At 38.7% G+C, this 22199-nt stretch overlaps 1 protein-coding gene across 4 annotated transcripts in view; it reads left to right on the top strand.

The window, feature by feature from the left end:
* The window catches only part of BRCA1 (BRCA1 DNA repair associated), a 68834-nt gene that overhangs the window by 4632 nt on the left and 42003 nt on the right, over positions 1–22199 (top strand). For 3 of the 4 annotated variants that reach the window (XM_043904732.1, XM_043904731.1, XM_043904730.1), the window contains exons 3-10: positions 1650–1703; positions 9558–9635; positions 10596–10684; positions 12764–12903; positions 14238–14343; positions 16615–16660; positions 17655–17731; positions 18654–22073. In XM_043904732.1, the coding sequence (XP_043760667.1) occupies positions 1650–1703; positions 9558–9635; positions 10596–10684; positions 12764–12903; positions 14238–14343; positions 16615–16660; positions 17655–17731; positions 18654–22073 (4010 nt within the window). The remainder of the gene's footprint in view (positions 1–1649; positions 1704–9557; positions 9636–10595; positions 10685–12763; positions 12904–14237; positions 14344–16614; positions 16661–17654; positions 17732–18653; positions 22074–22199) is intronic. The other variant, XM_043904733.1, reaches the window with a different exon arrangement.

The raw sequence follows: 22199 nt of genomic DNA, 5'->3' as shown, positions 1-22199 counted from the left end.
TGGTAGAGTGGGTGACCGAGAAGGAAACTGAGGTTCAGGTAGAGGGGTTGGCCTGAGATCACTCTGCCAATAAAGAGAATTGCAGTAGAAACCCAGTCTTCTGACTTACTCTAGTATTTTTCATTTCATTGCCCTATGCTGCGTCACAAACCCCATGATTGTAAGAGTTATGTTACCGAACCTTTCACAAGAGACTATTGTCCCCCAGCTTTTCTTGTCATCCCTTTCTAAAATGTTAAATATTTGACAAGCCACATTCCTATCACACACACAGGTTGTTATCTGTTCTTTGATGCCTTTATTGAACTTTACCAAAAATCAGTTTCTGAAGCTGTCATTCAGAGTAAACACCAGAGACTTAAAACAGTCCCTCCCTACTCAGGTTCCCAGCTACCTCTCTGACCTCTTCCACTAGTATCTCCCCCTTAATCATTCCATCCTGGCCCCTGGCCTACTCGCTGTCCTTCAAAAACCCTGGGCATGGTCCTGCTCAGAGACTTTCTTCTCTGCTCTCCCTGCTGAAATGTTCTTCCAACCTTTGCACAACTGGTTTCCTCACATAGCTCAGCTGTCCACCAGTGTCACCCTTTCATGAGACCTTTTTTGACCACCTTGTGTATACACCCCTCCCCCCAACACACTGCATCCCCTTTCCCCTTATCCTGGTTTATTTTTCTTTTTAGCACTATTCCCATATATCTTTGTTTCTCAACCAACTATCTACCACAGCTAGAATGTAAGTTCTATGAGGGCAGTCTTTATTTTGTTTGCTGCTGTATTTCTATCTCCGGCAGCAGTACTTGCACATAGGAGGAGCACAATAAATACTTAATAAATTGTTAAATGAATTAATCTCAGGAGCACCTTGAAATCTTGTGGTTAGATGGGCAGGGATGGGAATTCGGATGATATATTTTCTTTTCTGGAGACTGTATTTTTCTAAGTTTATTGTTTTCTGAATTTTCTTCAGTGAGTGTTTTTTACACTGTTCTTAAAAAGTAATCACAAACCAAACATCATGTACCTCCTGCAGTGATGTAATAAAAGTACACAGAACCATCTGTAAAGTGTTCTTGCCAAAAATTGAAACTGGTTTTGATCAGCCTCATTTATAGGAAATGGAGGTTAGAGGGACAAGTTAAACCATATTATAGCGTTATAATCAGCAAAATCCAGAATTTGGGAAATTCTACAGGTCAAATGACCTAGTTTTTAAAATAAATGACAAGGAAGGAAAAGAGAAGTCTGTAGATTAAAAGAAACTTGAGACGTATCCACCAAATGCAGGATGGGTATCTTGTTTGGATCCTGATTTAAATGGGTGTAATGATTAAATTTTTATGAGACAGTGAAGGAAATTGGAACATTAGAGTTGTGTATTAGATGATGATAAGGAAATTATTTTTTAGGTGTAATAATAGTTTCATGTTTATGCTAAAAAAGTCCTTATCTGTTTTTTGGCCGCGCTGCACGGCTTGTGGAATCTTACCTAGTTCCCAACCAGGAATCAAACCCAAGTCCCCTGCATTGGAAGCGCGGAGTCTTAACCACTGGATTGCCAGGGTTAATGTACCCCAGAATACACTTATTTTTAAATGAATTATTGACCTTTGTTTATTTTCTTCCCCCCCGCCCCCCCACCTTTCTAGTCTGGAGTTGATCAGAGAGCCTGTCTCTACAAAGTGTGACCACATATTTTGCAAGTAAGTTTGAATGTTTTATGTGGCTCTATCATTAGCTTTTGTACTTATTCTTCATAATACAGAAAACAACTACTGAAGCTTTAGCTTCTTCAGTTATGTGGAAAAGAATTGTAAGTTGCTTGTAGCCATAGTTTGAAGTAAAATATTGGCACATTTATCTAGTGGGATATGAAATCACTTTGAAGAGCTGTTTGTTTTTTGTATCCAAGGGTGGAAGCAGATTGCAGGCAATTGTGAAATTAGCAAATTGTGTTTCAACTGTCCCAGTTTTCTCTTTTCTGTTCATTTCTAGATGTCCTTCTGCTCTCTGACCTCTAAGGTTCAGTGTTTGCCTGCTTCATAATCCTTGTGAAAATAGAGAATCTGATATCAGTTTATATTTAGGCTGAAATTCATTCATACCAGTGATTCAAGTTATATTTTTAAGGATCTTCTCCTTTGGAATGGATGTTTCCTTTTTTTTTAAAGCCAGTTGGGGTTTTTTTCTTTTTTTTTTTTCCTTGTAGTTATTTATTTGTTTTGGCTGCACTGGATCTTTGTTGCTGCACTTTGGGCTTTCTCTATTGCAGTGAATGGGGGCTACTCTCTAGTTACCATGTGCAGGCTTCTCATTGCAGTGGCTTTTCTTGTTTTTGGAGCATGGGCTGTAGGATGCGCAGGCTCAGTAATTGTAGCACACAGGCTAAGTTGCCCTGTGACATGTGAAATCTTACCAGACAGGGATTGAACTGGTTTTTCCTGCATTGATAGGCAAATTCTTATCCACTGGGACACCAGGGAAGTCCATGAATATGTTTCTTGGATAGAAGAATTTTGGAAAAGTTTGGTAGGTAATTTTATAGAACAGGGTTTTCTCCTTTCCCTGATGTTAAGCTATGATTGAGACTTGCCCTGAATGCCAGTTGTTTTTAAGTATTTTTGTCTATTTTAATTGAAAGGGAAAGCTATGTCCATGGTAATGAGTCTACTAGCATAAAAGGTTATATGATGCAAAGTATTCTTCACTCCTACCTCAACACCCCTGCCTCCCCCTCCATCCCCGGCGGGGGTGGGGGAAATTACAAATTTCTTAAGTATCCTATAAGAAATTTTCAAATTCAAGGGTTTGTAACTTAGGACTCCTGAATAGTTTTCTTGAATTTCCTAGAATTATATTGAATTTTAAGTTCAATTATATTAAAAACTATGGGCCTGTGCAATTTTCTGGTAAGACAGTTCATAATTTTCATCAGCTTGGAATGTTACGATAACCTAAAAAATCCTGAAAAACTTCTGATTTGAGAATAATGAGATGAGAGGGAGATTCAAGAGGGAGGTGACATATGTATACCTATGACCGATTCATGTTGATGTATGGCAGAAACCAACACAATATTGTAAAGCAATTATCCTTCAACTAAAAATAAATAAATTAAGAAAAAAAATTTATTGGAAAAAAAGGATAACAAGGACTAGCTGAAACTGGAGGAAACTTGTTCCCTTTGGAGGAATATCCTCTGAGCACAAGGCTGCCAGCTGGCCAGCCCCTTCCTTCCTCTGAATCTTACTTTCTTCTTGCTATTTAGCTGTCCCAGGAAGGATCCAGAGGCCATTTCCATGGCCTCTCATGCCTTTCCCAGGACAGCCCACTGGCCTAACTCTCTTCCCAGCAGTTTCCTTCTCATTCCTCAGGCCTGTCTCCTTGATCAGGTGCCAAGGCAGCAAGGCTTTATCTCTGCTTCAAGAATTTTTAGTTTTGTGGCCTCTAAAGGGAAGCTTCTCAAACTGTCTGTGGTATAGGGGCAGTTTTTTTGTAGATCAATTTTTTTTTTTTAAGAAGCTTTGTTTTTCTAATTTTTTTTGGCTGTGCTGGGTCTTCATTGCTGTGCTCAGGCTTTCTCTAGTTGTGGCGAGCAGGGACTACTCTCTGGCTGTGGTACATGGGCTTCTCGTGGTGGCTTCTCTTGTTTTGGTGGGTGGGTTTCAGTAGTGGGATACCAGTTTAGTTGCCCTGTGGCATGTAGCATCTTCCTGGACCAGGGGTCAAACCCATATCCCTTTCATTGGCAGGCAGAGTCTTAACTATTGGATTACCAGGGAATTGTGATCAATACTTTTGTAAAACAACATTTTAAAGTCCCAGTATTTAAAAGGTTACACACACAAAAATAAGTAAAGAAAAGAAAAGGTTACAGAGAGCTGAAGACTAACCTTTTAAATGCTGGGACTTTCACTGTTGTTTGACAAGAATCTTTCTGAAATATCCTGTATGCTTTCCTATCACCTGGAATAATGAATACACAGTATTGTAGTGTGTAAAGAAGAGATTAAATTATGAACATTCTTTTTTTTGAGAGCTTGTAGAAAAAGGCAGTTTTACAGGCAGAGGAAGCAATATGAGTAGAGGTATGAAGAGAAGAAAGAATACGTGCGGGAAAAAGAAACTAACTTTTTCTATGTATAGAGGAGCTGTACTAGAAGAGAAAGGAGCCCTCAGAGGGGAGATACTTGCAAAACAGAGAAGGTACAAGAAGAGACAGAAGGGATTGAAATAGAAAAGGGATGCAAGAAAGAGAAATGTTATTTATGAACAGTAATGAAGGAAAAGGAAATTAATCCTATAGAAAGATTTTGAGATAGAAGTAGGGGTGGTTGAGGTAGTTGAGCTCAGTGAAGTTGGAGGTGAAGACATCTGTTGAGACTGAGAAAGTTAAATAAAGTTGCTAACTAGAGGAGAGTGAAAAAGGCTCGCAGTTCTTAATATGGAGGATATGACAAGCAGAAAAGGCAGCCATATTTTAAGTCTGAATAACACCTTGATCTATATGAAAAGAAAACTCAGAAAAATACCACCAAGCATTAATTGGATTTTCTGAGGGTGGGCTCTAATTGCTAACAATAAAGCAGCTTTGTTGACCAAGTAAGCCTGTAGATCTGAAGTCTTTCCTGAGATATATAAAAGGTACAGTAGTAGCAGTTTAGAAAATGTTAGGTCATTCCTGCATTAGCTTGTGGTTTCTAAACAACAGATGAAATATATAGTACTTTTTGAAAGATCTAGACCACATGGTCCAAAGGGATATAATCTGAGCCATAAATCTAACTGAAATTTTCTTATAGCCACATTACTAAAAGATTTTGGTTTTTTTTTTTTGCTGTGCCAAGGCATGTGGTATCTTAGTTCCCAGACCAGGGATGGAACTTAGTTCCCCCTGCAGGGGAAGTGTGGAGTCTTAACCACTGGACACTAGAAAAGTCCCTACTAAAAGGTTTTTTTTTAAGGTGAAATTAACTATAGTTATATATTTTTAATCCAGTTATGGCTAAAATTTTATCATTTCAAGATATAAAAATGTTAGTGAGATAATTGACATTCTTTTTTTGAGGTAAGTCTCTGAAAGCCTGTGTTTTTCCATATTTAACATACATCTTAGTTCAGACTGGCCACATTTCAAGTGCTCAGTAGCCACATGTGGCAGCTGTGTTGGATACCACAGCTCTAGAAAATTGGCTGCTCAAAGTGGGACTCATGGCTCTGCACCAACCACATCACATGGGAACTTCCTAGAATCTCAGCCTTACCCCAAACCTACTGAATCAGAATGTGCGTTTGAACAAGATCCCTAGGAGATTCTTATGTACATTAAAGTTGAAGAAGCAGTGTTCTGAAATGGTGACCTTTCTAGACACTTATGTGGAGGATAGTATTAATAAGAGAGACTAGAACAAGGATGGCTGAGATTGAAAGACCAGAAAGACCAAGTAAAGCAAGTCTTCTGAGGAGATCCAGATAAGTGGTAAGTCAGTGTCAGGGAGGTTTCATGGCCAGATACATTAGATCATGATATCAGGGAATTCTCGGAGAAGGCAATGGCACCCCACTTCAGTACTCTTGCCTGGAAAATCCCATGGACGGAGGAGCCTGGTAGGCTGCAGTCCATGGGGTTGCTAAGAGTCGGACACGACTGAGCGACTTCACTTTCACTTTTCACTTTCATGCTTTGGAGAAGGAAATGGCAACCCACTCCAGTGTTCTTGCCTGGAGGATCCCAGGGACGGGGGAGCCTGGTGGGCTGCCATCTCTGGGGTCGCACAGAGTCGGACACAACTGAAGCGACTTAGCAGCAGAATCAGGGAATTCTGGAATGTAGCAATAGGTTGGGATGTCAGAAGGCCAGAAGTAGGCAAGAGATGGATAATCAAGCAAGTAGATGAACATAGTCTTGCAGGAGTCTAGCAGCAGAAATGAGAAGTTCAGGGTGGCAGTTACAAAGGAAGAAAAGTAACAGCGACCCAGCCACGGGAGGTTGAGGGTTAGCAGTAGGATTCTCATCCCGAGGAGACAAAGAGCCTTGACCCACAACTGTGATACTTGGGAAGGAAGTCAGGCAGAATCTCCCAGATGAAGAACTAAAGATAGCTTCTTAATTGTTGGAACTAAAGTACAAACCAGAGGTTTGATCAAGAAAAAAGAGCCTTAATTACCCAAACTGACAAGGTTTGGTGGGACCAGCAACGTAAGTGGATGCTGAGATGCTAAGCCATGGAGCTGTCAGGGTCTTTATTTCCTCTAACAAGGGACCATATTAGTCCATTATCTTAGCTCTGTTGACAGTAATCCAGGGCACCCAGTATAGCTGAACATAGCCAAAACTCAGCTTGCCTTTATTTTGCCTAGACTTAAAACTATAAATTCTTTACTTCCTGCCAGGATAGACTTGGACAAGCAATCAAAATTAGATGAGTTTTAATAACTTGTTCAACTGTTCAGGGTAAAGATGTGCTCAAAAAGAAGTACTCTGAGAAGTCCCTCAAATTAGTTTTGTGGCACTGTGATTTTACTATTCTCCATCAGCTTTTTCTTATAAAGCTGAAGCTGCCCTTTGGAAAACATAACTACATTTGCTTTAAAAATGTATTGCCTTAAAAAAAAAAAAAATGTATTGCCTTTCTTTAAACATTGGGCTTTAGAAACCCAAGAAGCCCGGAACTTGTCTCAGACCTTTTCATTGAGAACCTTGTGTAGAACTTGTATACGTGTTCTCATTTAATCAGTGTATCACGTAGATTCCCCAGAGCTCTAAAACAGAGTTTAATAAATTCATCTGAGCCCTGAAAGACATGCCAGTGTTCTGTTGATCTGTCAGTGTTTTCCTTACCTCAGTCTTTCCAATCATGTACAAGTTCATTTTCTCTTTTGAGTTTAGTTAATAACTTTTATGCGTCTGTCCTTTTCCTAGCGTAAAGAAAGATTGCAACCCATATCTTGGTTGATTTCTACATATCTGCTTCTCCTGTGTTATTTGTGTAATTGTGTACAGGCTACATCATCTATAGCTTAGCTTATCATCTTATAGCTTCCCTACTGTATTCTGCAGTCTTGTGTTAAGGGCATGACCTCCCTACTTCTACTCTGAATTGTTGAATTGTGCCATTTGCCAGTGTGATGCTTTGATGCCTCCTAGAGCCATTATGGTAGAGTGCAGGTAGTATTTGCATCTTCTCAAGGAGTGGTAGCCTCTATTTTGTGGCTCTTTTTTTTTTTTAATTAAAAAGTTTATTTTTTGGCTACACCACACCAACATATATGATGTTAGTTCCTCCACTGGACCTCCAGGGAAGTCCCTGTTTTGGCTGTTTAAATGGACTTTTTATACAAAGCAGCTAGCTTTTTGACACCCCCATTTCCTAACCTATATGTTGTCAAGTGCAATATGGTTGTTCAAGCACCTATATAGGTGTAGAGGTGTAGAAGGACCCCTGGGTCTCTTTGACCAAACCTACCTACATTTACTTTCTCTGGTGGAAAAGCCATGGGCTTTGCTATTGCAATACATTTAACTTCTAGATCCAATATCACCTTTACCACTTACTTGATTACTGTGTGATCTGGGACAAATCTCTACTGTAAAATGAAGATACTTCAGGGTTATGTTGACAGAACAATGCATGTTAAAGGACATGGCCAGTAAAAAGTGCTTCTCTAAGTGTGCTGGCTCACCATTCCCACTGCCTTTTCAGTTCCCATAATCTTTTCTTTCCTGGTATCTTCTCTTTAATCCCTTCCCCACTCACCTCCCCTGCCATAGTATCATGTCCTTTATAATGGCAGGGGTTTTATTTTCCTTTTCACTGAATCTCTTGCATCTAGAATGATACCTAACTTATTAAATATTGGTTGTATGAGTGAATCACTGCTTTTAATAATAATCACCGCCGCTGCTTCTACTGCTCTCTTCCCTTTTCTCTCTACTCTGTTTTGGGTCTTTTGTCTTTTTCCTAAGGGAATGTTGATCTTTATGGACACCACCAGCCAATGGGAGCAGTAGTTTCCTTTATTAAGGAAGCTGACTCTGAACACATTGCATATGATCATCAAAGTCTTCTTAGCCATGTTCAGTGTCTGAGACAACCAAAACAGTTGCTCTAGATCCCAAGCCATTCTAAAAGCCTGAGTGAGCCTGCTTCGCTCTTAGGTGTTTGGTGAACAACTTGGTTCAACAAGTGTCTGGCTCAACAGACATTCTGTTGGGCCTTATAATTATAAAAATGAGCATGTTTTCTTCCTGCTTTGAGGTTTTTCTTTTTAAAACATGTCTTATTGAGATATAATTTACATGCTATAAAATCCATCCATTTAAAGTGTACAATTCAGTTTTTTGTTTTGTCTCTTTTTAAAAATGTTTATTTATTTGGCTATATCGGGTCTTGGTTGCAGTGAGAGGGCTTCTCTCTAGTTGTGGTACTTGGGCTCAGTTGCCTCATGGCATGTGGGATCATCTTGGACCGGGGATCGAATCCATGTCCCCTGCATTGGCAAGCAGATTCGCAACCATTAAACCACCAGAGAAGTCGCTTTTCATGGGCTTATTGATCATTTGTTTATCTTTGGAGAAAATGGCTCTTCAAATCCTTTGCCCATTTTTAAATTGGGTTATGTCTCTTTTTTTTATTGAGTTTTAAGAGTTCTTCATATATTCTGGATACAAGTCCCTTGTCAAATGTATAATTAACAAATATTTTCTCTCGTTCTGTGAATTGTCCTGTCAGTTTTTTCATGGTATTATTTGTAGCACAAAAGTTTTAAGTTTGATATTCCCATTTTTTTCTTCGGTTGCTTGTGCTTTTGCCATTTCTTTATTTAAGAAATCATTGCTTAACCCATGGTCACAAACATTTATACTTTAGTTCTTGCATTTAGCTCTGTGACCCATTTTATTTTTTTTTCTGTGACCGGTTTTAAGTTAATTTTTCTGTATTGTGTGAGGTAGGAATCTATGTTTCTTTTTGCATGTGATATTTAGTTGTCCGAGTACTATTAAGATTATTCTTTTCCCATTTAATTGTCTTGGTGCTGTTGTTGAAAATCACTTGAACATAGATGTATGACTTATACTTTCATTCTGTTCTATCTATGTGTTAATCTGTCTTTTTGCTAGTACCATACTGTCTTGATTACTATAACTTTTGTATTGGGGTACTAAGTTTTTAAACTAATTATAATAGTTTTACCTGAAGTACTTAACCATTTACATCTGATTATGCAGCCTGAAATACTTATGAGTATATCATTATGAGTATATCATTAAATATGCTATATTAACTTTTAATAAGTTTAATTTGATCATAACAGAAAGACATGGATATAAGTTCAGTTTTCATAGATTATTGCTTATGTAGTTTGGTTTTCTTCTTATGCAGCATCTAAGAACAATTAAAGAAAGCCACCTGTTGTAATTCATCTGCCATTACCTTTAAAATGGCTCTTAAGGGCAGTTGAGAGATTATTTTCTCATTGTTATTTGCTATTTGAATATTCTCTCTGCAAAAAAAAAGAATGTAACTTGAGTTCTTTTCATTCGTTATAATTTATAGATTTTGTATGCTGAAACTTCTCAACCAGAAGAAAGGGCCTTCACAATGTCCTTTGTGTAAGAATGATATAACCAAAAGGTATATAATTTTGGTATTGATGGGAGGTTAGAAGTGACAACATCAGGAAAAAGTAAAAATTCCGTAATAATATAGTTGGTGTTCCTATCAAACCACTCATCAGTAGAAAAATATATAAAAGGATGTTTAGCTGACATGGTAAATTATTTTCAAAATCATTTTTCTGAGAGTTTTATATTATATCTGCCTTGTACAGTTATTTGCAATTCATTGCCTTTTTCTAATCCTTCTGAATGATATAAGAACTTACAGTCTTATCTAATATAGGACTGTACCACCCTTCCCCCATTATCTTAATTCTGATTTTATTTTTCTTTCTTGCACTTATTTCTACTCAATTTTTTACACACAAACACAGTGGATTTATATATTGTGTGTCCCTCTGGCCAGGATGTAAGTTCTATTAGGGCACTGGTTTTGTCTATCTTGGTCAACACTGTTTATCCAATGTTTGGCACATGGTAGTCACTCAGATTTAAATGAATAAATAAATTATATTGTCCTACAACTTTCCTAAACCCAAATCTCTCTTTGGACATTGATAACTATTTGTGATTTCAAAATAGTGTAATCATCATTTGGCAGAAATCCCTGAGAGCTAGAAGTGGGGGTTTGGGTGGATGGGATTCAGATGTTAAGAATACTAAATTCTGTATGCAGTGGATTTATATCTACTGTGGATTCAAAGTACTATTATTTTAGATAGTTATAGGCTTTTGATAAGCTTGAATGGCAAAAAATACATGTATATAAAAAAATACTGCTCTATGGTTTATTCTGCTGTCAATGCTATTTTGATTATAGTGTAATGTCACTTAATAGCTCTGTTCTTAGCATATAGTTGTTTTTTTTTTTACTGTTGCTGCATCTTTTTTTATTTCTTTAATGTCTTTTCTTATTTTAGTGTCCTTAAGTTGATAATCTCTTGCTAAGTGTGTCTTTCAATCAATTTACTTTCAGAAGCCTACAAGAAAGTACAAGATTTAGTCAACTTGTTGAAGAGCTGTTGAAGATCATTCATGCTTTTGAGCTTGACACAGGATTGCAGTGTAAGTATTGCATAACCCCAGGTACCAATGCTCAGTTCAGTTCAGTTCAGTCCCTCAGTCGTGTCCGACTCTTTGCAACTCAGCAAAGGCTGCGACTGCAGTCCAACCATGGACTGCAGCATGCCAGGCCTCCCTGTCCATCACCAGTTCCTGGAGTCTACCCAAACCCATGTCCATTGAGTCGGTGATGCCATCCAACCATCTCATCCTTTGTCGTCCCCTTCTCCTCCTGCCCTCAATCTTTCCCAGCATCAGAGTCTTTTCCAATGAGTCAGCTCTTCGCATCAGGTGGCCAAAGTATTGGAGTTTCAGCTTCAACATCAGTCCTTCCAATGAACACCCAAGACTGATCTCCTTTAGAATGGACTGGTTGGATCTCCTTGCAGTCCAAGGGACTCTCAAGAGTCTTCTTCAACACCACAGTTCAAAGCATCAATTCTTCGGTGCTCAGCTTTCTTTATGGTCCGACTCTCACATCCACACACGACTACTGGAAAAACCATAGCCTTGACTAGGACCTTTGTTGGCAAAGTAATGTCTCTGCTTTTTAATATGCTGCCTAGGTTGGTCATAACTCCTTCCAAGGAGTAAGCGTCTTTTAATTTCATGGCTGCAGTCACCATCTGCAGTGATTTTGGAGCCCAAAAAATAAAGTCAACCACTGTTTCCACTGTTTCCCCATCTATTTGCCATGAAGTGATGGGACCAGATGCCATGATCTCAGCTTTCTGAATGTTGAATTTTAAGCCAGCTTTTTCACTCTCCTCTTTCACTTTCATCAAGAGGCTTTTTAGTTCTTCAATTTCTGCCATAAGGGTGGTGTCATCTGCTTATCTGAGCTTATTGATATTTCTCCCAGCAATCTTGATTCCAGCTTGTGCTTCCTTCAGCCCAGCATTTCTCATGATGTACTCTGCATATAAGTTAAATAAGCAGAGTGACAATATACAGCCTTGATGTACTCGTTTTCCTATTTGGAACCAGTCTGTTCCATGTCCAGTTGTAACTTACTTCCTGACCTGCATACAGGTTTCTCAAGAGGCAGGTCAGGTGGTCTGGTATTCCCATCTCCTTCAGAATTTTCCAGTTTATTGTGATCCACACAGTCAAAGGCTTTGGCATAGTCAATAAAGCAGAAATAGATGTTTTTCTGGAACTCTCTTGCTTTTTTGATGATCCATCAGATGTTGGCAATTTGATCTCTGGTTCCTCTGCCTTTTCTAAAACCAGCTTGAACATCTGGAAGTTCACGGTTCACGTATTGCTGAAGCCTGGCTTGGAGAATTTTGAGCATTACTTTACTAGCATGTGAGATGAGTGCAATTGTGCGGTAGTTTGAGCATTCTTTGGCATTGCCTTTCTTAGTGATTGGAATGAAAACTGACCTTTTCCAGTCCTGTTGCCACTGCTGAGTTTTCCAAATTTGCTGATATATTGAGTGCAGCGCTTTCACAGCATCATCTTTCAGGATTTGAAATAGCTCAACTGGAATTCCATCACCTCCACTAGCTTTGTTCATAGTGATGCTTTCTAAGGCCCACTTGACTTCACATTCCAGGATGCCTGGCTCTAGGTGAATGTGAGTGATCATGCCATCATGATTATCTGGGTCGTGAAGATCTTTTTTGTACAGTTCTGTGTATTCTTGCCACCAATGCTCAAGGGGCCATCTATTAAAATGAAAGTTTGTGCAGTTATTTTATATGAATAGGTGATAAGACCAGACTTTTTGGCCTAGGTTAATTTTAACTACCTGTAATCTTCTTTTTTAATATATATTTTTAAAATTTTTATTTATTTATTTTTGGCTGTGCTGGGTTTTTGTTGCTGTGCCGGCTTTTCTTTAGTTGCAGTAAGCAAGGGCTGCTCTCCAGTTGCTCACTGCGGTGGCTTCTTTTGTTGTGGAGCACAGGCTCAATAGTTGTGGCACATGGGCTTAGATGCTCCGTGACATATGGGATCTTCCTGGATCAGGGATCTCCTGCATCGGCAGGCAGATTCTTTACCACTGAGCCACCAGGGAACCCAATACATTTTTTTCCTAACTGCAAAAATAGTGTTTCTCTTTGTAACTCACAGTTGCAAACAGCTATAACTTTTCGAGAAAGGAAAATAAGTCTCCTGAGCATCTGAAGGAGGAAGTTTCTATCATCCAAAGTATGGGCTACCGGAACCGGGCCAAAAGACTTTGGCAGAGTGAACCTGAAAATCCTACCTTGGTAAGGCCACTTTTGTGTGTTCTGATAATAACTCTTTATGGAGTATGTGAATTAGTGAATGTGCTGGGTGCTTTTGGATTTATATAAAGTCAGTAAACAAGGGAAGATGGTCAATTAAGTGTCTGAACAAGAGTTAGAGGAGTTGAGAGAAGGTCCCTGGTTTTAGTGCTTTATCCATTCTGATGCTTGTCTAAGATAGCCACAAGGACACTGATGGTTTTCAGCTTGCTAGTTTTTGTTTTATTATTATTATTTGCTAGTTTAAAAAATAACTGTCTTATGGCAATTCTCCAGACATGAAGAAGTATCTATTTTATTTCCTCTGAAAAGTTATCTGGGGGAAAAAAAAATCAGTTTTTAACACTTGAAAAGTGCTTCAACTTAAGTGTAATTATCAAAGAAAATACAGAGATTTGCTCTATTGTTACTCATATGTGAATGAATAATGAGGATCTTAAAAATAATAGTTCTCATAGTACCAGCATTCATTTCTCAGTAGATGTTGAAGGGCTCAAAAAGAAGGAAAGCTTCATCAGAGTAATGTTGGGTATCCAAATATTTTTTCCTGTACTGAATATTCTTAAGCTTGCTGGATTTTATTATTTTCATTTATCCTTTTTTTTTTTTTACATGTAATAAATCATCTGTTTTAATCACAAGATTTAATATGAGAAAAGCAAATATATTCTGTATATACCATGCACTAAACTTTTTTTTTAATTCAATAATATCACTTTTTGTTGTTGTCATTAAAAAATAGTATTTACTCCTGCAGCTAAAGTGAAAGTGAAGTCGCTCAGTCGTGTCTGACTCTTTGCGACCCCATGGACTGTAGCCTACCAAGCTCCTCCGTCCATGGGATTTTCCAGGCAAGAATACTGGAGTGGGTTGCCATTTCCTTCTCCATCATTTATCCTTTTTAAAAATTTACTTTATCTTAGTTATCACCTCTGTTATCAGATGTGATTAGAAGTGTATAATAAATCAATCTCATCCCCTTTCTACACTATAATATAAAGTATTAGTTTAAAATATGTTTTCCCCATAAAAAAAAAGAAAGAGAATGAAAAGAAAAAATATGCTTTCCTTATCCTTAAAAAAAATTACACAGGTGATACACATTTAAGTATAGAAAAATTTAGAACAACTGAGAGAGGGAGAAAGTATTCAAACCACACAAGACTCGTACATCTTGTTTGTGTAGTTTGCCAAGTGTTTTTTCGAGGTTAGCTCATTGACAACTGTCTGTTTGTTTTGTCCAGAGCTTTGAGTTTCTCTTATGGAAAAAAAATGCACAGAACTGGCTAATGATTTGTTGATCATTTACTGCTTAGCAGGAAACTGGTCTTACTGTCGAACTCTCTAACCTTGGAATTGTGAGATCTCTGAGGACAAAGCAGCAGATACAATCTCAGAATAAGTCCGTCTACATTGAATTGGGTAAGAGTCTCAGATTTTGTAAGTTTAGAATAATAGTTGCTGGATTCCTTGTCTAAGAGTTCTATTAAAAACCTTGGTCACAATTTATGCAATGGCAGGGAGCCCTGGAAAGTAAGGATAAAATAATTTTACTAGCCTTATGATGTAAGATGCAGGTCTTGCTTTAAAGCACCTTACTTTATAAAGAGAACAAAAGGAAGGATATGTGGTTTTAAGTATGTGTAAACACACTTTGGAAAGATGGAGAGTAGGGCTAAGAAAGAACATGCTGGGTGGGCTATAGCATTTGGAGGGGTCTAAGATTAATTATACTAGACTAGAAAGACTTATCTAGACATTACCAACTACACCAAAACCTTTGACTGTGTGGATCACAACAAACTGGAAAATTCTTAGAGATGGGAATACCAAACCACCTTATCTACCTCCTGAGAAATTTGTATGCAGGTCAAGAAGCAACAGAACTGGACATGGAACTACAGACTGGTTCCAAATCGGGAAAGGAGTACATCAAGGCTGTATATTGTTACCCTGCTTATTTAACTTAAATGCAGAATACATCATGCAAAATGCTGAACTGGATGACTCACAAGCTAGAATCAAGATTGCCAGGAGAAATATCAATATGCACCCTTATAGCAGAAGGCAGAGAAAAACTAAAGAGCCTCTTGATAGTGAAAGAGGAGAGTGAAAAAGTTGGCTTAAAACTCAACATTCAAAAAGTTGAGATCATGGTATCTGGTCCCATCAGTTCATGGCAAATAGATGGGGAGACAGTGGAAACAGTGAGAGACTTTATTTTCTTGGGCTCCAAAATCACTGCAGATGGTGACTGCAGCCATGAAATTAAAAGACGCTTGCTCCTGGAAGAAAAGCTATGACCAACCTAGATAGCATATTAAAAAACAGAGACATTACTTAGTCAACAAAGGTCCGTGTAGTCAAAGCTCTGGTTTTTCCAGTAGTCATGTATGGATGTGAGAGTCAGACCATAAAGAAAGCTGAGTGCTGAAGAATTGATGCTTTGAACTGTGGTGTTGGAAAAGACTTGAGAATTCCTTGGACTGCAGGGAGATCCAACCAGTCAATCCTAAAGGAAATCAGTCCTGAATATTCATTGGATGGACTGATGCTGAAGCTGAAGCTCCAATACTTTGGCCACCAGATGCAAAGAAGAACTGACTCATTTGAAAAGACCCTGATGCTGGGAAAGATTGAAGAAAGAGGAGAAGGGGATGACAGAGGGTGAGATGGTTGGATGGCATCACTGACTCAATGGACATGAGTTTGAGTAAGCTCTAGGAGTTGGTGATGGACAGGGAGGCCTGGCGTGCTGCAGTCCATGGGGTGGCAAAGAGTTGGACACAACTGAGTGACTGAACTGAACTGAATTGAAAATTAATTAGACTAGACTAGAAAGACTTCAGAACAGCTGAACTCAGTTCAAACAGGTCTCTCTATGCTTTATCCTGTAGAATATATTTATAATTGGAAAGAATGGCCCTCCTTTGGGCTCCCAGGCACCACCATATGTTTGCCACAGCACTTAGCAGATTCTTTAGAAATTTCTTGTATGTTTTCCCCTTTTAAGATCATAAGTTCCTAGACTACAGATGTTGCCTCATAAAAATAATTGTAATAGACAATGTTTAGGAACACTTACTGTAGTCCAGGCACTGGGGTGTTTTACTTGTGTGACTCACGTAGGATGTATGACAAACCTGAGGTGGTTCCTACTCTTACACTATTTTATAGATGAGGCAATTTAAGGCACAGAGAGGTTAAGAAATTCTGCCAGGGTCGTAAAGCTAGTAAGTGACAGAGCCACAATTCACACCTGGGAATTCTGGCTTTAGAACCTGTACTTGTAACCACAGTTCTGTATTGCCTGACATGTATCATTGTTCCTGCCCTGTAGTGTATGTGTGCTAAGTCACTTTAGTTGTGTCCAACTGTTTGTGACCCCATGGACCGTAACCCGCCAGGCTCCTCTGTCCATGGGATTCTCCAGGCAAGAATACTGGAGTGGGTTGCCATTTCCTCTTCCAGGAGATCTTCTTGACTCAGGGATCAAACCCGCATCATTTCCATCATTGGTGGGTGTGTTCTTTACCACTAGCGACACATAGGAAGCCCTGCCTTGTACTGGTTGCTCAGTAAATATTCCTTGAAAATATGTTTTGCAACAAGTATAGTTTTTTGAGTTTAACGCTTTCAACAAAAATCCTTTTATTGATTTCTTATTTGGGGGTCTTTGGGGAATTTTTTTAGGATCTGATTCTTCTGAAGACACAGTTAATAAGGCCAGTTACTTCAGGTGAGTCAAAGAGAGCCTTTTTCTATGAAGCTGGCATTTTCGTATTTAGTTAATATTAAGGATTGATATTTCTTTAGGTTAGAATCGTGGCATTGGAATAGACCTTAAAGATCATCTACTTTAACCTCCTTTTTTTATAGCTGAGAAATATCCTTTTTGTTTCATTGGTTTCTTAGTAAAGCATTTGAAAGAGTTTAAAGTAACAGTAGAACTCTGCACAGACTTTCTTCCAGCAGATGGCTGTGCTCTGGCTTAGTTCCTTGTGTACAACAGTGTTGACTCAGTGGTGATTGTGGCTGCTGAAAACATTACTCAGTTTTCAATTTTTTCCTTCCACTGTTCCTTAATTCTGTCTGTAACTCAGACTTTGTCTACATCAATTAAACATAATTTGCAAGCAGCCCCAAAGTGGATTACTTGTTAAATTGCTTTCCTCAGGAATTATTGCGTGACCCTAAGATCTGTGATGGCTTGTCTGAACTATGATAATGTCACTGTCAATGAGATTTTGTTTGCAAGTGACATTTTCCTGATCTCCCGATTGGGGGAAAATGGTTTTTAGCTTGAAAAAAAGCCCAGAAGGCCATGTTGCAAAGTAATATGTTCTTTGCATTCTAGTGGAATGTCTGTTCCATCCCAGTGCTCCCTTTGTTTAGGTAACTGTGCTTGTGTTTTCATTAATACACACTTTAGGTTTTGTTGGTTTTTTCTTTACTATCTTTTAATGATTATTCAACTGTCATTTAACTTTTGGTTCTTATTTGTATGTCCATAAAGCAATGTTCTATACTCCTGCTCTGATTTTTGTGTTCTGTCTTTGACCATTTCATTTTGACTAAAAGTTGCCAAAGGAAAGTGCTGATTTCAGAAAGTGAATCAAATCAATCAGCTTATCACAACCCTACCTAGCGGAGCTAAAATACTTGATTGTTTGACAACCCTGTGCACATATAAACTACTGTTTTTCACTAAGGCTTGTGTCTTTTCCCTATAGTGTGGGAGAACATGAATTGTTAGAGATCACCCCTCAAGGAGCCAAGGCAGAGACCAATTTGAATCCTGCAAAAAAGGGTAATGGCAAGTCTTGTAACTCCACAGACACTAAAGAAAGAATAGGTAGATACAGTACTGTAATTGGAGTATTTTGAAGAACCATTCGGAACATTTTTGTAATTTACAATATGTCTTGGCAGAGTTAGAATATGGTGCTTTCTCAGATGTCACAGTACAGCCTGATCTATTTGAATGGCACTAGACCAGTGTGGTTATACTAGTACCCTATGTGATTGGTTGTTGCCTTTTTACTTTCAATTGCTGTGTTTGTGTTTCATATTTTGCTTACTAGTACTCAGATACAGGGAGTATGAGTCTGAAGATAGAATGTTATATGTCTGATGCCCAAACTGCTATTTTTTTTAATTGAAATATAGTTGATTTACAACATTGTGTTGATTTCTGCTGCACAGCAGAGTGATTCAGTTATATATATATAAAATACACATTCTTTTTTTTTTCCACATTCTTTTCTATTATGGTTTATCACAGGATATTGAATATAGTTCCCTGTGCTATACAGTAAGACCTTATTATTTATTTATTCTATATATGCTAGTTTGTATCTACTAACTACAAACTCCCCCTCCATCCCTCTTCCAACTCCCTTCCCTCTTAGCAACCACTTGTCTGTTCTTTGTGTCTCTGAGTCTCAAACTGCTTTTAATTCACTGTTAGAGGTTAGGGAAATAGAAGGTGTAATTTATGAGTAGGGAGAATTCTGAAATTAAACTTTTAATTATTTTGAGCAGAAATAATGAGAATCTAGACAAATAGGAATTAAGCAAAAGAGTATGAGCTACATCTTCAGTATACTTGGTAGTCTGAGATTAGCCAGTTTCTTCATTACCCTCCAACCAAGTTACTAAGTTATATTAAGTACATATTGTTTTCATAATAATTCAGTTTTTAAGCACCTTGTTGTTGTTGTTTTTTCCAGCTGCTTGTGAGTTTTCTGAGAAGGACATAACAAATACTGAACATCATCAGTTCAGTATTAAAGATCTGATCACCACCCATAAGCATGCAACTGAGACGCATCCAGAAAACTATCAGGGTATTTCTGTTTCAAACTTTCACGTGGAGCCATGTGGCACAGATACTCATGCCAGCTCATTACAGCATGAGAACAGCAGTTTATTGCTCACTGAAAACAGACTGAATGTAGAAAAGGCTGAATTCTGTAATGAAAGCAAACAGCCTGTCTTAGGAAAGAGCCAACAGAGCAGATGGGCTGAAAGTAAGGGCACATGTAAGGATAGGCAGATTCCCAGCACTGGGAAAAAGATAGTTCTGAATGCTGATCCCCTGTACAGAAGAAAAGAACTGCATAAGCAGAAACCTGCATGCCCTAACAGTCCTGGAGATTCCCAAGATGTTCCTTGGGTAACCCTGAATAATAGCATACAGAAAGTTAATGAATGGTTTTCCAGAAGTGATGAAATATTAACTTCTGATGACTCATGCGATGGTGGGTCTGAATCAAATAATGAAGTAGCTGGTGCAGTGGAAATTCCAAATAAAGTTGATGGATATTCAGGTTCTTCAGAGAAAATCGACTTAATGGCCAGTGATCCTCATGGTGCTTTAATACATGAAAGAGTCCACTCCAAACCAGTAGAGAGTAATATTGAAGATAAAATATTTGGGAAAACCTATCGGAGGAAGTCAAGTTTCCCTAACTTCAGCCACGTAGCTGAAGATCTAATTATAGGCGCATTTACTGTAGAACCTCAGATAACACAAGAGCAGCCCCTCACAAATAAACTAAAGTGTAAAAGGAGAGGTACATCAGGCCTTCAGCCTGAGGATTTTATCAAGAAAGTCGATTTGACAATTGTTCCAAAGACTCCTGAAAAGATGATTGAGGGAACTGATCAAACAGAGCAGAAAGGTCATGGGATGAATATTACTAGTGATGGTCATGAGAATAAAACAAAACGTGATTATGTTCAGAAAGAGCAAAACGCTAACCCAACAGAATCATTGGGAAAAGAATCTGTTTTCAGAACTAAGGCTGAACCTATAAGCGTCAGTGTAAGCAATATGGAACTAGAATTGAATATCCACGGTTCAAAAGCACCTAAGAATAGGCTGAAAAGGAAGTCCTCTACCAGGAAAATTCCTGAACTTGAACTAGTAGTCAGTAGAAACCCAAGTCCACCTAATCATACTGAGCTACCAATTGATAGCTGTTCTAGCAGTGAAGAGATGAAGAAAAAACATTCTAGCCAAATGCCAGTCAGGCAGGGCCAAAAGCTTCAACTCATGGGAGATAAAGAACCTATAGCTGGAGCCAAGAAGAGTAACAAAGCATATGAACAAATAAATAAAAGACTTGGTAGTGATGCCTTTCCAGAAATAAATTTAGCAAACACACCTGGTTATTTTACTAACTGTTCTAGTTCTAATAAACTTGAAGAGTTTGTTCATCCTAGCGTTCAAAGAGAGGAGAATCTAGGAACAATTCAAGTGTCAAATAGTACCAAAGACCCCAAAGATCTGATATTAAGAGGAGGAAAAGCTTTGCAAATTGAAAGATCTGTAGAGAGTACCAATATTTCCTTGGTTCCTGATACTGATTATAGCACTCAGGATAGTATCTCATTACTGGAAGCTAACACCCCAGAGAAGGCAAAGACTGCACCAAATCCTTGTGTGAGTCTGTGTGCAGCAATCGAAAACCCCAAGGAACTTATCCATGGGGATTTTAAAGGTACCAAAAACGACACAGAGGGCTTTCAGGATCTACTGGGACATGACGTTAACTGCGTCATTCAGGAGACAAGCGGAGAAATGGAAGACAGTGAACTTGATACACAGTATTTGCAGAATACGTTCAAGGTTTCAAAGCGTCAGACATTTGCTCTGTTTTCAAATCCAGGAAATCCACAAAAGGAATGTACCACAGTCTTTGCCCACTCGGGGTCCTTAAGGGATCAAAGTCCAAGAGACCCCCTCAAATGCAGGCAAAAAGAAGACAGTCGGGGAAAGAATGAGTCTAAAAGCCAGCATGTGCAGGCCATTTGTACAACAGTGCACTTTCCTGTGGCTGGTCAGAAAGATAGGACGCTGGGTGACGATGCCAAATGTAGTGGAAAAGAAGTAACTAGGCTTTGTCAGTCATCACAGTTGAGAGGCCACAAAACTGAACTTGTTTTTGCAAATAAACATGGGATTTCAGAAAAAACATTTCTTATACCATCACTTTCTCCCATCAAGTCATCTGTTAAAACCGTATGTAAGAAAAGCCCATCAGAGAAGTTTGAGGAACCTGTAATGTCACCTGAAAGAATGCGGGGAAGTGAGAGCATCATTCAAAGTGCAGTGAGCACAGTCAGTCAAAATAACATTCAAGAAAGCACTTTTAAAGAAGTCAGCTCAAGCAGTGTTAATGAAGTAGGTTCCAGTACTAATGAAGTAGGCTCTAGTATTAATGAAGTAGGTTCCAGTGGTGAAAACATTCAAGCAGAACCAGGTAGAAACAGAGAACCTAAATTAAGAGCTTTACTCAAATTAGGTCTTATGCAACCTGAAGTCTATAAGCAAAGTCTTCCTGTAAGTAACTGTCACCATCCTGAAATAAAAAGGCAAGGAGAAAATGAGGACATGCTTCAGGCTGTTAAGGCAGATTTCTCCCCATGTCTAATTTCAGATAATCTCGAACAACCTATGGGAAGCTGTCATGCTTCTCAGGTTTGTTCTGAGACACCTGACAACTTGTTGAATGATGATGAAATAAAAGAAAATAGCCACTTTGCTGAAAGTGACATTAAGGAAAGATCTGCTGTTTTTAGTGAAAGTATCCAAAAAGGAGAATTCAGAGGGAGCCCTGACCCTTTCACCCATACACATTTGGCTCAGGATCACCAAAGAGGGGCTGGAAAACTGGAGTCAGAAGAGATTGTGTCTAGTGAGGATGAAGAGCTTCCCTGCTTCCAACAATTATTGTTTGGTAAAGTAACCAATACACTGTCTCCATCTACCGGACGTAACACTGTTGCCAGTGAGGGTCTGTCTAAGGAAACAGAGGAGAACCTAGAATCATTGAAGAGTGGCTTAAATGACTGCAGTGGCCAGGTAACATCAGCCAAGGCGTCCCAGGAACATCACCTTAATGAGGAAGCGAGATGTTCTAGTAGCTTATTTTCCTCACAGTGCAGTGCAGTGGAAGACTTGACCACTAATACAAACACCCGGGATCCTTTCTTGATGTTTGAGCATCCTTCCAAACAAGTGTATCAGTCTGAAAGCGAGGAATTTCTGAGTGACAAGGAATTGGTTTCAGATGATGAAGAAAGGGAAACCGGCTTGGAAGAAGATAGTTGCCAAGAAGAGCAGAGTGTGGATTCAGACTTAGGTATTGGAACCAAGTTTTTGTGTTTGCCCCCGTCTGTTTTGTAGAAATGAGCTAAATGTCTGTGCCTTTGGGGGAGCACATTTTACAGTTTCCAAGCACAGTGAAAGTAACTATTTCTTAAACTTT

Source organism: Cervus elaphus, chromosome 5, assembly GCF_910594005.1.
Source record: "Cervus elaphus chromosome 5, mCerEla1.1, whole genome shotgun sequence".
Lineage (NCBI taxonomy): Eukaryota > Metazoa > Chordata > Mammalia > Artiodactyla > Cervidae > Cervus > Cervus elaphus.
Note: the sequence above shows the minus strand (reverse complement) of the source record. Positions and strands in the feature narration are given on the sequence as shown.